The sequence below is a fragment of the Schistocerca nitens genome, chromosome 9 (assembly GCF_023898315.1).
Source record: "Schistocerca nitens isolate TAMUIC-IGC-003100 chromosome 9, iqSchNite1.1, whole genome shotgun sequence".
Taxonomy (NCBI): Eukaryota; Metazoa; Arthropoda; class Insecta; order Orthoptera; family Acrididae; genus Schistocerca; species Schistocerca nitens.
In genome coordinates this window covers 436952781-436976964 of record NC_064622.1, presented here as the reverse complement: position 1 = coordinate 436976964, position 24184 = coordinate 436952781, and the positions used below count along the sequence as shown (strand labels likewise).

General features: G+C 40.6%; 1 protein-coding gene across 3 annotated transcripts in view; it reads left to right on the top strand.

Annotated features, from left to right (window-relative positions):
- LOC126203471 (fatty acid-binding protein, muscle-like) overlaps nucleotides 1-24184 on the top strand; it is an 89558-nt gene that overhangs the window by 54216 nt on the left and 11158 nt on the right. For all 3 annotated transcript variants that reach the window (XM_049937787.1, XM_049937788.1, XM_049937789.1), the window contains exon 2: nucleotides 19789-20072. In XM_049937787.1, coding sequence (XP_049793744.1) covers nucleotides 19789-20072 — 284 coding nt within the window. The remainder of the gene's footprint in view (nucleotides 1-19788; nucleotides 20073-24184) is intronic.

The window sequence follows — 24184 nt, the reverse complement described above, 5'->3', positions numbered from 1 at the left end:
ATCATTTTGGGAGTTAACTGAAAGAATTGCAGGTACTGTTTGATTAGTTTCATGATAATTAGGAGTGTTTTGGGTTATTGGAGGTTATTTTTTTGTAATACTTGCCTGGGCATTAAATATAAACCAAAAATGTCTTCTGAAGATAAGCAGGTCTGTGAGGCAGTAGTTGAAAGGAAAGGGATAGGACAGGAAGACAGAGATGATTCAGGAATCAGTGATTGTGGACTGTCATTAGGAAGCCCATCAGCACATTCAACTAACTACCCTGAAACACCGGGACAAGCGACGAGAGCCAGGCCAGTTTCAGAGGACGCTGATAGGTGGTCAATGTTGGTAGACTTGATAAAGAAGAGTTCACAAGAAACAAGAGAATCGTTAGAAAAGCGTTTACAAGAAACTAACGCATCGTTAGAAAAGAATTCACAAGAAACAAGAGAAAGGGAAGAAATATTTCGCAAATCATTAAAGGAAGATTTGCAAGAGACTATAGCACAAGAGATCAAAACATCACAGATGAAGATGGAATGTAATCTGAAAAAGGAAATACAGGAGCTACAAGAACAGTGGAAGATGGATATCAACGAGAGAGAGAATAAGCTGCAGAAGAGTATAGACCAAGTCCAGGGAGATGTGGAGAAGGTGGAAGGAAAATTAACAAAAAAGATAGAAGACGATATTGAAGAAACGAAAGTCGAGTTGGGAGAAAGAATCAACGAAGTGGAAACAAATTGCAATCATCGAATCGCCGAGGTGATGCAGATGCAAAAACAATGCAACGAGGCGGTTAAGGGGATAGGAGATAGGTAAAACCAACTAGCTGTCAATCTGAGAAATGCTATAGCCGTGCAACGAGAAGAGGATAACAAGAGGGTTGAAATGGAGGTCAAGCAGTTACACCAGGGAGTGCAGCAATTGGAAAGCAAAACAGAAGAAATTGATAGACGAATTAGCAATGCCGCCTTAGCCGTTGGGGAAGGTAAGGTCGTTACACTAATGAGCAGGGATAATCGGTGCATCCAAAGTAATACAGGGCAGAAATTTAGACCGAAAGGAGGGTTGCACCCAATGATATTTATGAAATGGCTAAAAGGAGTTTTCCCAGCACATCTTAAGGACTCAGACAAGATTCAATTTGCAATAGATAGAATGGAAGGTGAGGCATTCACTTGGGGGGTCCGGAAGAAGGAAGGAACTACTAGTTATGACCAGTTTGAAGAGGAATTCTTGAAGAAATACTGGTCCACAAGTGATCAATGTGCAGCAATTGAAGACCTACTCCATCGCAAATCACTTAGTACATGGAGGGGAACGTTGAGAGAGTTTGCCGAACACTTGTGGGAATTGAACGAGACCTTGGAACAACCCCTGAGTGATAACGTCATGGTATCTGCGATAAAAAGAAGATTGAATCAGAAAAGGCAAGGAACCGTATCCAGGAGCCTAATTAAAGGTAGAGAGGCCTTAATGAAGATACTGGACCAATTGGAGTCTATTAGATCACAGAAATACAAGCAAGCTAATGATCGAAACAGAGAAGGATATAATGACCCAAGGATTCATATTAATCATTCGTCTGATTTCCGAGGAAGAGGCGGAGGAATCGAAAAACCGAAGGACACTCCAGGTGAGGTCCGGCCAAGAGTGAGGGCTAAAAAGACCCGAGTAAACCTGCTAAGACATGGTTAGGACATTTAGCTGTAAAATGGACTTTTGAAAGAGGGAAGTTTTTATTTACATTGGATTTTGTGATGTATTACAGTTAGAGTTGCATATTTCATGTCAAAGACTATCTCAGAATGAATATAAAAACTGTAATAGCTAAATGGTAGTGTAGTGTTCATATATTCTGTATTTAGATAATAATTTTTGAGTGTATATGTTGTGTGTTTTCATTTTGATATTGGATTAGAGAGGACTATTGCTGGTTGAAATGAAAAATTGTAAATTTGGACAATGCCATTTATGTGATGTAATAACCTTTTGTAGAAATTGTTGTGGAGGCAGCCCACTACCGGAGTCCAGGATTATTTTGACAAATTGTAAATTCATTAATTATTTGTATTGCATGTTTTGTTCAATGTAACTATGTTTTTAAATCCCTTGCCGATTCTTTTTCACCTGCGGTTCAAAAGAAGTTTTTGAGGGCGGGGATGTAAGGGGTCCGCAGGCCCTTACTATTAAGTTTGCACTCACACAGGTTGACAGGGTAACTATCGATTAGTGTGTGTCAGGTTGCGAGCGCGAAAGGGGGTTCACCGGAGTGCCGAGTACTGCTTGGGTAGATTCCCGCGAGGCGGGAAGAACTGGGCGGAGAGCAGTTAGTTAGAGTTGAGATGTGCTGAAGTAAGGGTGTGGTAGGTTCCCGCGAGGCGGGCAGAGCTGTGCAGAAGCCAGCAGTTGAATTAATGTAAATTATCGACAAAGGGAGTGGCCATCGCCGCGGTTTAACCCCTTTGTGTTAGTATTATACGGGAAAGTGAGAAAGCTTAATTACAGAGTGATTTCAGTGATATTAAGTGCCGCTATTGAACTTCCGCGTCTACCGCGCCGGCATTACTTGGATTACAGTGATTGGATGTTGCGTGTGACGATTAAGAGTAACTAGAGAAACCTGTGCTGAGATTAGCCGTCATTTACAGTGTATTGACGAAGGCAGTGGCTGTCTCCATATTTTGTGCTTTTGCTAAGAATATAGATCTTGTTTGTGAAACTGTGTTGTGTCCTTCTTACCACCAAACAGTACTTATTACAGTATTTGCGAAGGACAATACGGAATGTAACATCCCCTGAGCAGTCCAATCCGATTGCCAGCCCATTAGGTACACGGTCACATGAATTAATTATCTAATTTTGGGCTGCTATTCAGATCCCGAACGAGCGGATAAATAAAAGGGTATGTTACAAATTACTGAGTTATTCGACGCTGACACTGACGAAAACTTACAAGTGTTGTACATTGCCTGCGCCACCAGGGCCCAAAAATAGAGCAAGACAATTTAAGCAGACTGTCAAAGTGTCCAATGACAGTTGGTCATGACAATAGCAACGATCTTAGAAATAGTAATCGGATACGCATCCGAGTCCATGAGGAATGGCAGGTTTCGACACTCAGTTCAGGCGATGTCAGTAGCAGCCTGATGTTCCGATGTGCCTTTGATGAGCCCCGTGGACGCTGTGCGCCTGTTATCGCAGGCGGTGGTGTACGTCAACGGTTGTGATCTCTTGCTGTTGCTGCTGCAGTTGGTGGTTGTGTTTAAGGAGAGTAAACAACTAAGGTCATTAGTCTCCTATTCACTCCCCATGGATGGTAGGAGGGGGTGGGGGGGGGGGGTGGGGGGGAGAATCATTGCACTCCATTTGTATATGTCTAGAGTAAATTCAATGTGCAACTTTGCGAAAGATTTCTAAATATTTGTGCAGCCATGTATCTCAGGCAGAACGTGGGTACAAGAGCAATAGTCATCTAGTGGGATGTGTAAAACCACCTAAAGGCCCATCCAGTATGGCTGGCATTCCACTCTCACAGAGGCTAACGCACCTCCACGTCCCGAAAGCGCCGACTTGACTCTCACAGTTGTACGGTTGGGTGACTGTGCTGTGTCGATATCGATATTGTTTTTTTGAGTTGGAGCCTGACTTGTATTTAGGCTGGGAGATAAAAATTAGGACTATTAACAGCCATGCAACTTCACACAATTTCCCACCACTGCGTATAGACCGACCAGAACCACCGTCGCATCCCTACGGCCGTGCCCAGACAAAGTGACTAAAGCCATATTAAAGATTTTCTTCTTTGCTTCACTCGCCATCATGAACCAAGTAGACATGAACCAAAAAGAACAGACAAGATCAAGGAACACATACCACATTCTAAGATATGGAAGGCCCAAAACTGTCATACGTGAAGGAACGTCTTGGACATGTTTATCCAGAAAGGGACAAAAAAAGGTGCTGGTTTTTGAGAGCATACAACATTCTTGCAAGACACGGCATCCCACCACGTTTCTCTCAATGATGTGGTGAATAATAGGACAATGACTGCACGATTTAGTGCACGCACTTACGTGCACACACTTACGTGAAGCAGGCACTCCTTGTATATTAGAAGCGAAATCTCCCGCTCACACCCAAACCAGGGAAGATGAAACATTTGAATGGTTGCCCAGCTGTTAAGCTTTCTGGTGGAATATTGAATGAGGCTCAACGTGTCATCCGACAGAATGTCTGAGGATTATCTAGCTGACAGCGTGATACATCAGACACCGTCCCCCAGCTGATAACTGAAGGTGATCGTTCCTGTAAGTTCTATCTCATTATCAAGTATTTACTCGCTGCAACCTACGATTTTTTCCCCTCACTGACGATGTATCACTCGTTTCTGGGGTCGTAAACACTCCTTTTCTCACACTGTAATCACTTTTTGCTGTGTTTCAGTGTTTGTGTGTTGTATTTCTGAGGAGGGCGGGGGATAAACATCCACGATATTCCTCCATCCTCCAGAGTCATAAACGTTTCTGGAAACAGCACATTTAACACTTCTTTGGACACAATCTCAGAACGTGCTTTATGTTTTTAACAGGTAGTGGCTCCATTTAGCCATCACTTGTGCTGATGATGACATATAGTAGCCGGTAAACAAAAAAGCCAAAAAAATTCTGAGTTTGTGCCTAAGAAACTATGAAGTGTAACTTACAATTAAAATGCCAGTTGCTGTCCCAACACCATCAATATTTGTCTTCAAATAACAGCCACTTTCTCCAACCATATCATCATATGACAAAATTGCACAAAGCCAGTTATTATCGCAACGACAAAAAGTGATTTTTTTCCAAAGATGTATTAAATAATAGTATTTACTTCGATATTTTCAGCCCAATGTAAATATTTTTTCCTAAGCACGGAAATTTAAACACTACTTGAGGTGTAAGTAGTATTTGTTTCTTTTTTTTTTACAATAAACAGACACTATATAGAAAACGACAGTATATAGAAAATTTATTGATTGCGCTGTAAAGTGACTTAACTCGTGAATCTACTTACAAAGACTCAGGATTCTCTGTCCTTTATGTTCGTATTTAGATCATAAATTCTTGCCCCAAAAATAGCTTTTTGGAACGAACATTAAGTAGACAATTAAAATTTCTGTTACATGAAAACTTCTATTCCTTACAGAGTAGTAGCGTTTCGAGATAAGCGCTTCAATTTTTTAACACTCACAAAATAGCTGTTAATGTTCCGGTAATGAAACATAAGGCTGATATGATGTAGTTTACCAGTCCTGTCTCTCTCCAGCTATCATCTTCATTTCAGCATCACTTCTGCATCAAAAGGCAATTATTATTTGCTTCATACACTTAATATACTTATATTTAGGTCTACTCCTACGATTCTTGACTCACATCATCCTTTCAGTTAAAGCTTCCAGCAACAACTTTTATGTTTATCTCTGCCTAACCATTCTGTCTGCCCTTCATTGCATATTATGGCTCGTTGACTTGTTGCAGCAATTCTTGATTCTACACTTCACCATTTTAACTGGTCGTCAGCAGTTTACTGTAACACCGTATTTTAATAACTTACAATCGCGTCTTGTCTGCCTTTCCCATAGTTTATCTTTCGCATCCTTATTGTATTCAAAATACAACAATCTATGAATATTTATATGGTCTCAAAGCTTGTATTTTGGGACGTTGATAGCTGTTTCATTCTAAACGAAAAGCTCTCCTGCTGTCTGAAATCTCTACATTCTTGCACCTTCCTTCTTTATCTAATCCTCTGCCAGGCTAACACAATTTCGTCTCTCTCTTCTTTGAGAGTAGCAGTTAGCCGTGTAGAGTGTTCAAGTACATAACAAATCACTGTCTGTTTTCTCAGTGTTTTTATACATACGACATCAGTCAGCTGGCCCCCGTTCAATTTCTTTTAACAGCCAATCTACACTGAGGCGAAAAAAGTCACGAGATGGCGATATGCACATATACAGAAGACAGTAGTATCGCGTACACAACATATAAAAGCGCAGTCCATTGGCAGTGCTGTCGTTTGTACACGTGATTTATGACGTCATTAATGGCGCACGACGGGAATTAACAGACTTTGAAAGCGGAATGGTGGTTAGAGCTAGATGTATGGGACATTCCATTTCAGAAATGAGAGGGAATTCAATATTCCGAAATCCAAAGTGTCAAGAGTATGCCGAGAGTACCAAATTTCAGGCATTACGTCTTATCACCGACAGCGCAGCGGTCGATAGCCTTCACTTGACCGAGAGCAGCGGCGTTTGCACAGAATTGTCAGTGCTAACAGACAAGCAACACTGCTTGAAACAACCCAAAAATCAGTGTTGAACGGACGACGAACGTAGATGTTAGAATAGAGTGGTGAAATATAGCGTCAGCAGAGGACAGACGCGAGTGCCTTTGCTAACAGTGCGACATCCATCGTGACCATATGGGTTGGAACCCTAGACGACCGGAAAACAGTGGTCTGGTCAGCTGACTCTCGATTGCAGTTGGTAAGAGCTGATGTTGGTTTAGCGTGTGGCAAAGAGCGCATAAACCCATCGACCCAAGTTGTCAATAAGATACTGTGCAGGTTAGTGGTGGCTCCATAACCGTGAGAGCTGTGTTAACATGAGATGGACTGTGTAGTCTGGACGCATGACTACTAGGAGGCCATTTTCAGCCATTCATGGACTTCGTGGTCCAGAACGTCAGTGGAATATTTATGGGTGACAATGAGCCATGTCACCGGGCCACAATTGTTCGTGATAGGTTTGAAGAACATTGTGGGCAGTTCGAGCTATTGATCTGATCCCCTCTAGGTCAGTTAGGGAGCCTAATCGAGAGGTCAGTTCGTTCACAAACTCCTGCGGTAGCAATACTTTCGCCATCATGGACGGTTTCAGAGGCAGCGTTGCTAATAATTTCAGCAGGGGTCTTGCAACGACTTGTTGAGTTGATTCACTACGCCAGACAAAAGGAGATCTGACACCATATAATGATGTGTCCCACGACTTCCGTAACCTCAGTGTATTCTTATTCACTTCTTGCTATTACTCCTGTGTAATCACCGAATATTATCAGACAAGATTTCCACCCAAGGTAAAGAACTTGGTCCATCAGTTGTCTGACTGATTTATTGGAACCCACCACTACTTCCTCTTTTGTACCCACCTCTTCGTGTCAGAGCAGCACTTTCACTCTACAACTTCAGTTACCTGTTGGATGTAGTCCAACTATACTTAAGTATTTTACCATCTACATCTTCCTCTAGTACCATGGCATTTATTCCCCGAGGTCTTTATACATGTCGTAGCAATGTAACCCTTCTTTCTGCCAGTGTTTTCTATACGGTCCTCTCCTCTGCGAAACCGTGGAGAATATTCGCATTTCTTATTTTATCAGTCGACAGAATTTTAGCATTGTTCTATAGTACTACACCATAAACGTTTCGGTTCACCTCTTCACCTAATCCATAATTCTCCCCATACAATCCTGGGCTCCAGATATACATTGTAATATATTTCTTCCTCAAATTAACGACAATTTTAGATACTAGTACACTTCTTTGGGCCAGAAATTTCCTCTTTTCCTTTGCCACTGTGTTATCTAATGTTCTCCATGTTTCGTTCATTACGTATCTTTTGCTCAGTAGGGAGCATAGTTTCGTAATTTCGTTTACTTAGTGGTCACCAACTTGGACGTTAATGTCATTGTTCCTACTCCACTGTCAATCCACAGCGTGTGCTCATTGGAATGTTCGTTGCATTCAGTATGTCCGACTTATCTTGTTCCCTTTCAATGAAGATAGTAATGTTACCAGCGAATCTTATCATCGATGTTCTTTCAAGCTGAATTTTATGCTCACTTCAAAACTCGTTTTTTAAGTTTGCTTAATTGTCTCTTCGATTTATAGTCTGAGCAGTGGAGGGGAAACATTACATCCCTGTCTCATACTCTTTCAAGTCCGAGTACTTCGTCCTTGGTCTTCCAGTCTTATTGTTCACCCTTCATCTTAGCCTTTCCCTACAGGTTACACCTATTTTCATGAGAATATCGAAAATCTTGCACCACCTTATATTGTCTAACGTTTTTTGTAGATTGGCAAATTCTAAGAATGTGTCTCGACAGTTCTTAAGTAATTCTTTCATTATCATGGGCAATACCCGAAGTGGCTCTCTGGTACCTCTGTCGTTTTTCATACAAATTGACTGTCACCTAACAGACCATACCCTCATTTTCTTTCTCGTTCTTCTGTACCTAATTCTTGTCTGCAACTTGGATGCTTCAGATGTTAAGATGATTGTGTGATATTTCTCGTACTTACCTGCACTTGCTATGTTCGGGATTGTGTGCACGGTGTAACATATTTTTGAAATTCTATTAGTCACCGGACTCATAGATTCCACAAAGCTACTTCAATAGTCATTTGGATGCCGCTCCTCCCAATGATTTTAGAAATTCCGAAGGAATGTTATCTGCGCATTCCGTCATAGTCGTAGATCTCCGCAAGCTCTGTTGAATTGTGACTCAAACAATGGCTCCTCTTGTGCTCCACTAACGATTCTCATATCTCCTTTTATCACGTCATCAGTTCCTATCGACGTGTAGAAGCTTTCAGTGTACTCATTTCAACTATCCACTCTCTCTTCTGCATTTAATAGTGAAATTCCCTTTGCACTCTTAGTGTTGACGCATTTCCTTTTAATTTCATTGTACGTCTCCGTAAGCTGCATCAGTCCTTCCTATAACCGTTTCTTTTTCCACTGCTTAGCTTTCTTATTCCAGGAGATCCGAATCGGATAATAATCCTGAATCTTTCATCAATGCAGAGCTCATGATGACACTGTTTTATTTACAGGACAGATATCCTGTGGATACGGTTCATGAGTCCCTAAAGCAGAGATTTCTATTGGTTTCTGCATCTTTATACCGTTGATCATTGCTAATCCTTCTGCAGTTAGGGGCAGTCTCCCACCCCAAGGGATAGAGACCGCTCTTTGACAACTACCTATACTGAAATTCCTGGGTCGCCATTGCTTATGATACTTTTTCTTCTTTTCAAAATTTAATCAGCAATGGGGATCGAATCAGGGACCCTGGATGGTTAGATTACAGGTCGAAGACGCTGTTTGCAGAGGAAGGTGACCTTCGTAGATTCACAAATGAAAAACAGCCCACAGTTGCACTAAATTATGTTTATTTTAAACCTTTAGCATGGTTTCTGCTATAATAATGTATCCTTCTTCAGAAGTCATACACACTAATAAATGAAAAAGGTCTTAGCCCAGCGGCTGCATCAAGACCAATAAAATACCTTCAACAGACATAATCCTGTTTAGAACATGAGTAAAATTACATATGGCACAGTACGTCCTCCGCCACTACCTCTGTTATACTGTTTACAATAAACATAATTTAGTGCAACTATGGGCTGTTTTTCATTCGTGACAATTTCGTAACGGTTCCTGTTGCCGCTGCCTTGATGAAAATAATGACCTGCGTAGAGGTTTGTGGTGGTGGTGGTTAGTGGTTAACGTCCCGTCGACAACGAGGTCATTAGAGACGGAGCGCAAGCTCGGGTTAGGGAAGGATTGGGAAGGAAATCGGCCGTGCCCTTTCAAAGGAACCATCCCGGCATTTGCCTGAAACGATTTAGGGAAATCACGGAAAACCTAAATCAGGATGGCCGGAGACGGGATTGAACCGTCGTCCTCCCGAATGCGAGTCCAGTGTGCTAACCACTGCGCCACCTCGCTCGGTGTAGAGGTTTGTATTAGCTCAATTAGCGTAGAATAAGGAACTCATGTCAAGTGATATTGTTGCTCAAGACTATAGTAAACTATTGTGAGCAAGACATGAAATGTATTGGCAGTTGCGAATATGAAGCACCTCCAGCTATATGATGGAATAACGACAATGAAAATTTGCACCAGACCGGCATTCGAACACGGATTCGTAGATTTACACGAGCTGTTGTCCGATCACGACTACGGTCAGACCCAAACGTACTTACGTCGTCGTTCATTACCTGTACTCGTAAACCCCATTAATGTTACCCTCATACAGGAGGGACATTTTAAGTAGCAGGTCCGATATCGGCCGATAAATATGGAATTGCAGTGCATGTGTTACGAAGAAGTCGAAAGTAATGTTCCTTTGGACATGCATGGATGTCCGAAGGAACATTGCATCGTAGTTTTCGACAACACAGGCATTACAGTTTCGTATTGTAAGCAAGACTGCACTATCATTTACGGAAATGTGACGTAAAGGCGTGGCTTTAAACTGTGCCGTGTCACTTGTCGACTATGAGACCCTTATCATATCGGTATCGCAATCTGAAAGTGCTGATACACTTCCTGGGACTTTGATATCCCCTTATCAGTTACTGTAAGAGTGCTCAGAGGCAGATACGTGCGTCCTGTTGTGAACTGCTGAATCTGACTCGCACACACACACACACACACACACACACACACACACACACACACACACACACGCACACCAAACGAACTGTAGTGGACTATTCACATATAGTGCTATCCTTATTCTTGTGGCCAAAACATGCCCATTTTACAAAAGTCATCGACTGTTCGTTGTTCTGAGAATGGAAAAGAATGAGGCACAATACTGTTTTTAATCTCACCTCTATCTGTTACTGTTTCCTTTTTTTATATTGTCATTCGTTATAGTTGTGCTAATGCCAAGACACAGACCAGGATTACTCTACATTATTGTCCTTACCCACCTCTGAAGCTGAGTCCTTGGCGTATAATAGTACAGCAACGATCCACTCAGCATATCTTTCCTTCGGAAGAAATTTTCATCTAAAAATGGTTCAAATGGCTCTGAGCACTATGGGACAACAGTTATGGTCATCAGTCCCCTAGAACCTAACTAACCTAAGGACAGCACACAACACCCAGTCATCACGAGGCAGAGAAAATCCCCGACCCCGTCGGGAATCGACCCCGGGAATCCGGGCGTGGGAAGCGAGAACGCTACCGCACGACCACGAGCTGCGGACCCTATTTTCATCTCTACAATTCAGTTAGTGGTGGAGGAGTATCGCGTTTTTCCCCATTATCGACTCTGGTTCTAACCTAACTGGGCCATCTTCAGATCTAAAGTACGTATGGTGGGAAATTTGTCATTAATATCAATTGTTGTGCGTCGACAAAATCTAGTTGAACTCAGAATGTGATATTTCCCACTAACAACACCTGATGTATGTCGTCAAAACCGAATTGAACTCTGTTTTGACTACGGGCAGTGACTGAAGATAGCCTATTTTGGCCGAAACGGCCATATCAATAAAATACGTAAAGTAAACTTTCGGCTATTTATAAAACACAGGTAACTGACACAAAGTTGATGTAAACAGTAGGATAGGTACGAAAACTAAAGATATGAGATCTTGTATAGAAATGAGTAACGGGATACATCGAAAGGACCGGAACCATTAGGAGGAATTCCACTACACACTAATAGGAGCATGCCAAAAATTAGCTTTTCAACTTCGGATTTTTCGTTTAAAACTTACAGTTCTGTTCGAAGCCTATTACAGACACAGTTGCATGGCATTAAATCGTTATTATGTCGACAGTTTACATTTTATAGCATTTGAAACGATCTATATTTGAAACGATCTATATTCACAAAAGTGAATATACATGGACACCAGAGCAAGAATTCCATACCAATAACAGACCTTCGATTCATTTCCTTCTTAGCTAAAACACTCTTTTTAAGCCGGCCGATGTGGCCGTGCGGTTCTAGGAGCTTCAGTCTGGAACCGCGTGACCGCTAGAGTCGCAGGTTCGAATCCTGCCTCGGGTATGAATGTGTGTGATGTCCTTAGGTTAGTTAGGTTTAAGTAGTTCTAGGGGACTGATGACCACAGATGTTAAGTCCCATAGTGCTCAGAGCCATTTGAACCATTTGAACCACTCTTTTTAAATTCAGAAAAACTCCTATATACGATACCATCTGATATAATGGAGAGAAAATGATCAAACCAAGCAACTTATAACGTGTAAGTGTCAGTGACTATGGAAACTGTGTTTGCTCAGTGAAGAGAACAGTGTCCTATGCTTTCACGAGATTCTAAAATGATAGTATTGGACTCCATTTATTATTTGAGCATTGTGTGATAACTAAATTCAACTTCCACAACTTTTACTGTGATTCCATACATCACCTTTTGTTGCTCCTCATCAAGAATAATTCCTGTGTAATAGAATAGGGTGGAATAGGGTGGCGACTGTTTGATAAATAATCTATGTTACGTATCGCGTCATTCGCAATGATGCTTGTGTAAAAATCTGAACTAAATAAGGCAAGAAGGTTTCGGTATTTGAAGTAACAACGTTTAATAGTTTCGAAAAAATGTGTAGCATATGTATGTATGAACGTTCACTGGAGTATCATGTAAAAATTTGAAGTATATCAGTCAAGAACTTTTCGAGAATTTTGATAACAACCTTTCCCCTTTATGCAATGTATATGTATTTATATACCAAATACATTTAGAAAATCGGTCAATAACTTTTCAAGGGTTTTGCTAGCAATATTAAAGAACGATTTGACTATGTGTAGTAGTATAGATTATTATTATTATTTCTTTACTTTCTCAGACGTTAAGTCTGGTTGAGAATGGAAAGTGACGCGGACCTTGATCAAGCGTCACTTCCTATTAACTGTACGGTATGTGTTATATTGCATTTAGGAACTTTCGGGTAATTGAACATGTATCAATAATAACGGATTTCTGTAGTTGCATATATATATGTTTGGATGTAGCTGTATTGCATTGATGTACTGGTGGATATTGTGTGGTATGACTCCTGTAGTTGATACTATAATTGGTATGATGTCAACTTTATCCTGATGCCACATGTCTTTGACTTCCTCAGCCAGTTGGATGTATTTTTCAATTTTTTCTCCTGTTTTCTTTTGTATATTTGTTGTATTGGGTATGGATATTTCGATTAGTTGTGTTAATTTCTTCTTTTTATTGGTGAGTATGATGTCAGGTTTGTTATGTGGCGTTGTTTTATCTGTTATAATGGTTCTGTTCCAGTATAATTTGTATTCATCATTCTCCAGTACATTTTGTGGTGCATACTTGTATGTAGGAACTTGTTGTTTTAAAAGTTTATGTTGTAAGGCAAGCTGTTGATGTATTATTTTTGCGACATTGTCATGTCTTCTGGGGTATTCTGTATTTGCTAGTATCGTACATCCGCTTGTGATGTGATCTACTGTTTCTATTTGTTGTTTACAAAGTCTGCATTTATCTGTTGTGGTATTGGGATCTTTAATAATATGCTTGCTGTAATACCTGGTGTTTATTGTTTGATCCTGTATTGCAATCATGAATCCTTCTGTCTCACTGTATATATTGCCTTTTCTTAGCCATGTGTTGGATGCGTCTTGATCGATGTGTGGCTGTGTTAGATGATACGGGTGCTTGCCATGAAGTGTTTTCTTTTTCCAATTTACTTTCTTCGTATCTGTTGATGTTATGTGGTCTAAAGGGTTGTAGAGGTGGTTATGAAATTGTAGTGGTGTAGCCGATGTATTTATATGAGTGATTGCTTTGTGTATTTTGCTAGTTTCTGCTCGTTCTATAAAGAATTTTCTTAAATTGTCTACCTGTCCATAATGTAGGTTTTTTATATCGATAAATCCCCTTCCTCCTTCCTTTCTGCTTAATGTGAATCTTTCTGTTGCTGAATGTATGTGATGTATTCTATATTTGTGGCATTGTGATCGTGTAAGTGTATTGAGTGCTTCTAGGTCTGTGTTACTCCATTTCACTACTCCAAATGAGTAGGTCAATATTGGTATGGCATAAGGATTTATAGCTTTTGTCTTGTTTCTTGCTGTCAATTCTGTTTTCAGTATTTTTGTTAGTCTTTGTCTATATTTTTCTTTTAGTTCTTCTTTAATATTTGTATTATCTATTCCTATTTTTTGTCTGTATCCTAGATATTTATAGGCATCCGTTTTTTCCATCGCTTCTATGCAGTCGCTGTGGTTATCCAATATGTAATCTTCTTGTTTAGTGTGTTTTCCCTTGACTATGCTATTTTTCTTACATTTGTCTGTTCCAAAAGCCATACTTATATCATTGCTGAATACTTCTGTTATCTTTAGTAATTGGTTGAGTTGTTGATTTGTTGCTGCCAGTAGTTTTAGATCATCCATGTATAGCAAATGTGTGATTTTGTGTGGGTATGTTCCAGTAATATTGTATCCATAATTTGTATTATTTAGCATGTTGGATAGTGGGTTCAGAGCAAGGCAGAACCAGAAAGGACTTAATGAGTCTCCTTGGTATATTCCACACTTAATCTGTATTGGCTGTGATGTGATATTATTTGAATTTGTTTGGATATTAAGTGTGGTTTTCCAATTTTTCATTACTATGTTTAGGAACTGTATCAATTTAGGATCTATTTTGTATATTTCCAATATTTGTAGTAACCATGAGTGGGGTACACTATCAAAAGCTTTTTGGTAATCAATGTATGCGTAGTGTAGCGACCTTTGTTTAGTTTTAGCTTGATATGTCACCTCTGCATCTATTATCAGTTGCTCTTTACATCCTCGTGCTCCTTTGCAACAGCCTTTTTGCTCTTCATTTATAATTTTGTTCTGTGTTGTATGTGTAATTAATTTCTGTTTAATGATTGAAGTTAATATTTTGTATATTGTTGATAGGCATGTTATGGGGCGATATTTAGCTGGGTTCGCTGTGTCTGCTTGATCTTTAGGTTTCAGATAAGTTATTCCATGTGTAAGTGTGTCAGGGAATGTGTATGGGTCTGCAATGTAACTGTTAGATAATTTAGTTAGATGTGAATGTGTTGAGGTGAACTTCTTTAACCAGAAATTTGCTATTTTATCATTTCCAGGGGCTTTCCAATTGTGAGTAGAATTAATTGCTTGGGTGACTTCATGTTGCAAAATTATCACTTCAGGCATTTGTGGTATCATCTTGTATGTGTCTGTTTCTGCTTGTATCCACCGTGCATGCCTGTTATGTTGTACCAGGTTTGACCATATGTTGCTCCAGAAGTGTTCCATGTCTGTTATGTTTGGTGGATTGTTTATTTTAATGTGTGTGTTATCTATTGTCTGGTAAAATTTCTTTTGGTTTGTGTTGAATGTTTGGTTTTGTTTCCTTCTATTTTCACTTTTTTTGTATCTTCTGAGTCGTTTGGCTAATGCTTGTAATTTCTGCTTCTTTTCGTCTAATTGCTCTGTCGCTTCTTGTTGTGAGATTTTACCTAACCTTTTTCGTTTTTTTTCCGAGATTTCATTTCTTATAAATTGTGTTAGCTGTCCGATGTCTTTTCTCAGTTTTTCTATTCTGATCTGTAGCCTGTGTTGCCATGCTGGTTTTGTGGGTTTCTTCTGTGTGTTGGTTGGTTCTGATCTCTGTCTAGTGTGTATATTTAGTGTAGTGAGTGCTCCTATATAAACCAGTAGTTGTAACTCTTCCATAGTTGTGTTTTCATTTATTTTGTTGTGTATGATTGTGTTGATAGTTTTTATTGTTGTTTCGACTTGTGGGTTATTTGGTGGTCTATGCAAGAATGGTCTAATGTCTGTATTTGTGTCTTTGTATTCTATATATGTTAGCTGAAATTTTTCTTCTATATCTAGCATCTGTGTCACTTCGTGTTCTATTTGTGCTTGTTCTGGTGGCTGTCTTAAGATTTCGTTTTCCTCTGATTGTTTAATTGGTGCGTGTTGTTCTTTGTTTGTTTGCTCTGGGATGTTTGAGTCCATTACTGTATTTTCTTCTTCTTCTGATTGCACATTATTTTGTTCCAGTATTTGTTGTACTTCTTGTTTGATGTTTTCTAATTCTGACTGGGGTATCCTGTTATTTTTGATTATTACACGGATCTGATCAGCTAGTCGTTGTTCTGTTAAAAATTTTAATTCTGGGTATCTGGTAATAAATGTTGTGTATACTTGTGATCTGTATCCAGTTGTGTTGGTTCCTAGGTTTGTTGCTTGGTAATAACAGAACATGAGGTGTCGATTAACTTCATCTGACCATCTCATCCTCTGTCTTTGTTTTCCTTCTAGGGTGGTTGCAGGAAGCATATCCTGCAAAACACCTCTATTTGGATTTAAATCATTTTCCAGTTGGCTAGCAGTGTCGTTACCATTGTGGGCGGGCATAGGGTTCAAGCGTCGTCCCCGACCATGACGGCGCTTGTCCGAGGCTTCTTTAGTTCTGTCCTGAACCAACTAATCACACTAAAAGCGGGGTTAGCCCTATTAGTGGTTTGTTCTTTTCGTCGCCTTTTACGACTGGCAGAACATACCGGAGGCCTATTCTTATTATTATTATTATTATTATTATTATTATTATTATTATTATTATTATTGTCATTTAATAATTAAATAAAATTCAATCTCGAAGAGGCTGAAATAGGTATCAATGTTGTTTTGGGGCAGTAACATGATAAAATCTAAGAATCAACGGTCAGCCTCTTCGAAACACAAAATTTGGAGGAGGGTTTTGTTATATTAGTTAACCATCTTTTGAGAAAGCACTTTTCGTAATTGGACGCCTAATGTGGTAAATTGGGTATGTAATTCTTATTACAAATTCAGTCTCCCAGTTCATGCCGAGGAGCGACGTTGTGGACTATAGTAAAGAATTTAGATAGCATCAAATGTAAACAAACGATACTAATGGAACAAGATAATTCACTCTTTAAATTGATAAATTGTTTAAAAATAAGTTGTTAAACAATGAGTATTCTAAAAATCTAATAGACTAAGTTATACAAATAGCAACCTAAAAACTTTTTCAACTTCTGTTTGTGGTGCGAATGAAGGAACTGCTAATTCCCTTCAGTTTATTTCCACCTGGAGACTACGGCCCCACACTAGTTCGCCTGATATTCGGCTGAAAAGAGACGAAGTTCTATAGCGGGCCGAGTCTCATACAGACATCTATATGCAGGAAACAGAGAATGAAAATGGAATTCCCATAAGAATATGGGAACACACATGCGAAATATTCTTTACCTTCTCTTTTCCCTACAGCGTACACGCACTTTCAGAAGGATTTCATACACCTTCGACCAGTTTCAGTTGCGAAATGTTTTTCTAGATCGAGAATCATCAGTATCATGTTCATTTCGGAAAAGTAGGCTTAACATCTTGTCAGTCATCGTGGGTCTTCCAAGACATTTTATTCCATATGGTACATAGGTCATGGCATGTTGTAACGAAGACCACTCTGGTCCTTCTATACTGACCTTCAATTTACCTTTGTTCATTCATTATACCAGTTATTGGTTCAAGCTTTACTTGATTCCTAAGACCTCTATTTTTTTATTTTATGTTATTGCACATTATTCCCCAGTTCCTAGGAATATAAAGTCATTGGCTTGAATCTTACTTCTATGTCGTTGCGCAAGTGACCATATTTAACTGCAGTATAGTACAGGAACTGCCATAGTTTTATAAAATGTAAGATTAATTCATCCTTATCTTATTTTGTAAAGTTCAGCTTACATTATGAAACTTACAGAGCAAATTTGATAGCTTTTTATCTACCCCCTAATGTTGTACATAACTAGTTTGGTTTCCAAAATAGTTAAAACAACTTAATTTCCTTTTGTCTCAATGTTAATTGCAATTTGAGATCTTAAATTTTTGACTCTTATCCATGCCATTGCTATCGTTTTGTCTGTAATTCTTGACTGTCGCGGCTGTTAGCACCTTGTAGCCGTCTCTTGCCAGCGATACAACGGCAGCGCTGAGGAGAGGAAACTTTCGGTAAAGCGCAGCTAGTGGAAGAGGAACTGTGAGAGTGCAGTAGAGAAGGCAAATGAAAGAAACAAGTAATGAAAGGAACAGAAGTGATACTCTTTTCATAGACTGTAATCAAAGTGAAGTCGCCGCGATTTATGATCATCCCATAGGCGTTACAAACGGTGGGACACGGTTCTTGAGAGGGTGTGTGCTCACCACGAAGAGCAGTGCATGTTTTGCAGTGAGCTCCCATGCTGGATTGACAACTGATGGATGATCTTTGTTGCATGTGAGAGTGCTGTAAGACTTCCCCTCACTTTATCACACATGACATTTAAGTTGGGGGAACTCGAATGCCAGGCCATTCGCCGAATATCCTCTCGTTCGAAGAATTCCTCCATCTGCACTATTCGATCGTAACGCAATGTCATCCACAAAAATGAGGTCAGTACTGAATTTAGCCCTAAAAAGGCGCACTTTGGGAAGGAGTGGTGTGTCACAATAACGTTGACAGGTGAATTATCATGTTCAAAGATTTGGAAGTCAGTATGTCCTTGTGAAGCTCGACAATGTTCCTGGATGAATTATTTCTTCCCATATCTCGAAATATGAAGGTACTTTCAGAAATACCATTCAGACTGAGTACGCTCTCACACGCGAAGAGCACCCCACCGCACTCCTCGTCGGTGCAGCACCTATGCTCTTAGTACTATGGCAGACGGTGTCTCCGATGTGCGAGTCGCAACCGTGCACAGCGTGAGACTGTGTGCCTTGCAGTTATGTTAAAATGGTTCCAATTGCTCCCACTGTTGGAAGTCGGTGTCTTCTTGCCTGTTGCAACAAGTAGCGGCCATATGCTGGTGTAGATGACTGTGGCCGACCACTTCCTCTCCTTCCGGCAGCAATGTCTGTGGTTCGGATGTCACCCCCCTCCCCCTCACCTCACGCACGTGAAACAATGCTGTGAGCAACAACAAACACCTGACTTGCAACCGTCCCATTTCGTTCTTCTTCCCTGTAACAAATCACAGAAATGTTTCTAGAGTGACATTTTCACTCTACAGCGGAGTATCCGCTGACATGAAACTTACTGGCAGATTAAAACTGTATCCGGAACGAGACTCGAACTCGGGACCTTTGCCTTTCGCGGGCAAGTGCTTTACCAACTGAGCTACCCAAGCACAACTCACGCCCTAGGTCCCGAGTTCAAGTCTCGGTCCGGCACACAGTTTTAATCTGCCAGGAAGTTTCATATCAACGCTCACTCCGCTGTAGAGTGAAAATTTCATTCTAGAAACATCCCCCAGGTTGTAGCTAAGCCGTGTCTCCGCAGTAACCTTTCTTCCAGGAGTGCTAGTTGTGCTAGGTTCGCAGGAGAGCTTCTGTGACGTTTGGAAGGTGGGAGACGAAGTACTGGCGGAATTAAAGCTGTGAGGACGGGGCGTGAGTCGTGCTTGGGTAGCTCAGTTGGTAGAGCACTTGCCCGCGAAAGGCAAAGTACCCGTGTTTGAGTCTCGATCCGGGAGTTTCATACAAATGTTGTCTATGCGCCATTTTATAATGAAAAACATCACGACAATGCTCCGTAACAGTTCGCTGATTGACACATACTATCTTTTCCGTTCATGCAGTCACCTCGTATTGTGGGACCTGGTCCATATGGCGCTATACTCACGCTAATCACACATCATGTGATGTCCAACTGTTTGTGTAGGACTGGGAGATTTCTGGCTACATACTCTTGCACTTTCCATCATTTCCACCGAGTACTTAATATGTTACGTTACTTTATCTATCTGGCCCTCAACTGGCATCTTAAGGCAGGCAACTTGCCTGTGACACTAATGATGTAAGAGGGGTTCCCTAGGGTAGGGCGCATGAAACACTTTCCAAGTCAGTTTTACGTATTCCGCCTACCTAGTACCTGCGCTACGCCGTGTAATCTGACAGTCTGCTGTGGTTGTGAGTTTGAGTGGTCCGGCTGTTGCAGGCATCCACAACCTGGAGGTGATCCGGAACGCGGTGACGCTGGACTCGACGTTCATGCTGACGGTGGAGGGCGACCGCTTCACGCAGACCTCGCAGACGGGCGACTGGAAGGAGTCCTTCTCGTACCGGCTGGGCGAGCCCTTCGACCAGGTGGCGTACAACGGTGTCAAGATCCGCAGCGTCATCACGGCACTGGGCCCTACGACGCACTGCCACGTCCAGGACTACGAGGACGGCTTGCAGATGAGAATAGAGAAGTGCTTCAGCCCCGAGAAGCTCGTCCTGGTGCGTAAGCTTCCTCGAGCATCCAGTAAAACACCGTAGTCCTTCTTGTGGTCTCCCGTCCGGAGTGTGATGAACCTCACCACACTCGTATTTCCTGTGCTGGTCTCTTCTTCCCTAGATTACTGCTGCAGCCTACATCCGCTTGAACTTACTGTACACGACTCTTGATTTCCCTCTACAATTCCTGCACTCCACACTTTACTCAGTTACTGAGATGAGCTTTCCATGAAGTATCAGGATGTGTTCTCCCAACAGAACTATCCTTTTCGTCAAGTTGCACCAAAAAAAAATTTTTTTTGCATAAATCGATTCAGTATCTCTTCATTATTTACTTGATCTACCCACCTAACTTCATATTCTTCTGTAGCAACACATTTCAAGAGATCTATTCTCCTCAGATCTATACTGTTTCTCATCCATGGTATCTGAAACTACACCCTAAGTCTGAAATACATGTTAGATCTCCTGTGATGACTGGGTGTTGTGTGATATCCTTAGGTTAGTTAGATTTAAGTAGTTCTAAGTTCTAGGGTACTGATGACCATAGATGTTGAGTCCCATAGTGCTCAGAGCCATTTTTTTGTTAGATCTCTCATATTTCTCTTTCCCAGAAACGCTGTTTTCTTGATACTTTGTCTGCATTTTATATCCTCTCCACGTCACCCATCTACATTTATTTTATTCGCGCAAATAACGACTGTTAATGTCTACTTTCCTAATCAGCATCGTCTGATTTATTTCATCTACATTACGTCAACTTGTTTTAATTTTTTAATTATTCATACTGTAATATAAAGAGGTCAGACAACAACAGAATAGCAGCTTCTGAGATGTGGTGCTATGAGTGAGTGTTGAGGATTATATAGGTGGATCGGACAACTAATGAGTGGGGAAAAATTAATTTTTGGCAAAACTTGAGTAAATGAAAGGATAAGTTGGTAAGACAATTCTTGAAACACTGTCAACTTAGTAATGGAATAAACTGCAGCGGCTAAACAGTCCTGGGACGGCATCACATTATAAAAGTAAGAAGGTTCAAATTGATGTAGGATGCAGTTCTGGACAGCCGCAACTGAAGACTATAGCAGCAATAGCAACATATTCTCAAGACATAATCAATTCCAAGCAAATGTTCTTCCAAGTCCTGTCCCGTCTTTGCCACAAGCACAATGCCATCAAATAACCTTAAAGTGTCGTTACTTCTCCCTGAACATTAACTTGTTTTTGCCAAATTTCTCCTTGCTTTATTTTACCGCTTGTTCAATATTTACGCCATTGAATAACACAGGGGACCGGTTACAGCTCTGGCACTCTTCCACCTAAAATGCAATTAGTAAAACAACATATACTCACATTGATTCTTCATTTGTGTGTCCATTTATTTTTTTCAGGCAACTGTCAACAGCAGCGATGCACTTGGAGAAATGCATGGTACACACTGTGCTGTCTATTTATTCAGTACCTGTTTTGATCGTGGACCATGATCGAAACCAGTATTGAACAGATGTTTTGTAAGACAGCACAGTGTGTATCATGTATTTCTCCAAGTATTTGAAATACGCCTGTCGTATTTCACTAAAATTTAATAAGTTGCCATATGGAGTATAGATTGGGACGACTGATAGAAGCCGATCCCGGGGAGATCAGTTGAAATGGAGGTGCATCAGGAGAAATGTAGGTGCAGGAGAGGCAATACTGACCGTATGATGTATCTGGAAAGATGGTTTGGAGAAAGATGACCATTTGTTACATTTGTAGATTTAGAAAAACTGTTGACAAAATTAAAGGGACTATACTCATTGAAATACTAAAGCTATCACTCATAAAATACATTGAGACGAAAGCTGTCTACAACTTGTACGGAAACCAGATTGCAGGCATGAGAGATGAAGGACATGGAATGGACTTGCAGTAGGAGTGGGATAGGGACTAGCCTGTCTCCCATGTTCGACCTGTATGTTCAACAAAGTGTGAAGGAAATCAAGAAAAAATTTAGAAAGGCAAGCCATTTGCAGGGAAAAGAATTAAAAACTATTTTTTTAAAAGAAATGTTATTATATTCCTCCAAAAGCTGCTGTATCTTCTAATTAATTTCTCGAAACTGGTTTCAATCATATGATCATCTTCAGCGAATATTACATGTTGAAATCTTCGGAGTCAAAAATATATAACTCTTATAAAACCTTGGCTTGTTACTTGGCCGAGAGCGAACTGTCTTAGACTCACTGCTTACAGACGAAAATATTTAGGTTTGCTGTTGACATTGTAATTTCCAGATAATGCAAGGGCTTGGTAGGTAAACAGAAAAAAAAAACAGTTTCTTGAAAATTGTTTCTAAGATGTACATCAACAAGCTTAAAAAGTAACAGTAATGGAGTGTAACTGAATTAAATTAGGCACACAGTGGGAATGAGGAAATGAGATAACGAAAGGGAAATAGTTCACCAGTTCTTCTATCTGCACAGCAAAATACCAGACGACCGCAGCAGTAAACAAATTATAGAAATCAGATTAGGAAAAGAAATAAAATCGTTTCTGAAAAAAGGAAAATTGTCACCAAGAATACAAATTTATGTGTTACAATGTTTATTACTGAATATTTTGACTTAATAGTCTAGGGGTAGCGTCTTTGATTCATAATCAAAAACGTCTTCGGTCCCGGGTTCGATCCCCGCCACTGCCTAAATTTTGATAAATAATCAGCATTGGCGGCCGAAGACTTTCGGCATAAGAAGTCAGCCTCATTCTGCCAACGGCCTTGTCAAAGAGGGCGGAGGAGCGGATAGAGGTTCAGGGCACTCTCTTGTCCTAGGGGTGGGAAATTGCCCCTAAAGGCGGAAGAATCAGCAATGATCAACGACATGAGGATGCAGAAGGCAATGTAAGCCACTGCATTAAAGACACGTAACGTGTATCCACAGGACATGTGGCCTGTAATTGAAGAAGTGTCATGATGATCTCTCCATTGGCAAAAGATTCCGGAATAGTCCCCCATTCGGATCTCTGGGAGGGGACTGCCAAGGGGGAGGTTACCATGAGAAAAAGATTTAATAATCAACAGAAGGATAACGTTCTACGAGTCGGGGCGTGGAATGTCAGAAGCTTGAACGTGGTAGGGAGACTAGAAAATCTGAAAAGGGAAATGCAAAGGCTCAATCTAGATATAGTAGGGGTTAGTGAAGTGAAGTGGAAAGAAGACAAGGATTTCTGGTCAGATGAGTATCGGGTAATATCAACAGCAGCAGAAAATGGTATAACAGGTGTAGGATTCGTTATGAATAGGAAGGTAGGGCAGAGGGTGTGTTACTGTGAACAGTTCAGTGACCGGGTTGTTATAATCAGAATCGACAGCAGAACAACACCGACAACGATTGTTCAGGTATACATGCAGACATCGCAAGCTGAAGATGAAGAGATAGAGAAAGTGTATGAGGATATTGAAAGGGTAATGCAGTATGTAAAGGGGAACGAAAATCTAATAGTCATGGGCGACTGGAATGCAGTTGTAGGGGAAGGAGTAGAAGAAAAGGTTACAGGAGAATATGGGCTTGGGACAAGGAATGAAAGAGGAGAAAGACTAATTGAGTTCTGTGTTTCAGCTAGTAATAGCGAATACCCTGTTCAAGAATCACAAGAGGGGGAGGTATACTTGGAAAAGGCCGGGAGATACGGGAAGATTTCAATTAGATTACATCATGGTCAGACAGCGATTCCGAAATCAGATACTGGATTGTAAGGCGTATCCAGGAGCAGATATAGACTCAGATCACAATATAATAGTGATGAAGAGTAGGCTGAAGTTCAAGACATTAGTCAGGAAGAATCAATACGCAAAGAAGTGGGATACGGAAGTACTAAGGAATGACGAGATAAGTTTGAAGTTCTCTAACGCTATAGATTCAGCAATAAGGAATAGCGCAGTAGGCAGTACATTTGAAGAGGAATGGACATCTCTAAAAAGGGCCATCACAGAAGTTGGGATGGAAAACATAGGTACAAAGAAGGTAGCTGCGAAGAAACCATGGGTAACAGAAGAAATACTTCAGTTGATTGATGAAAGGAGGAAGTACAAACATGTTCCGGGAAAATCAGGAATACAGAAACACAAGTCG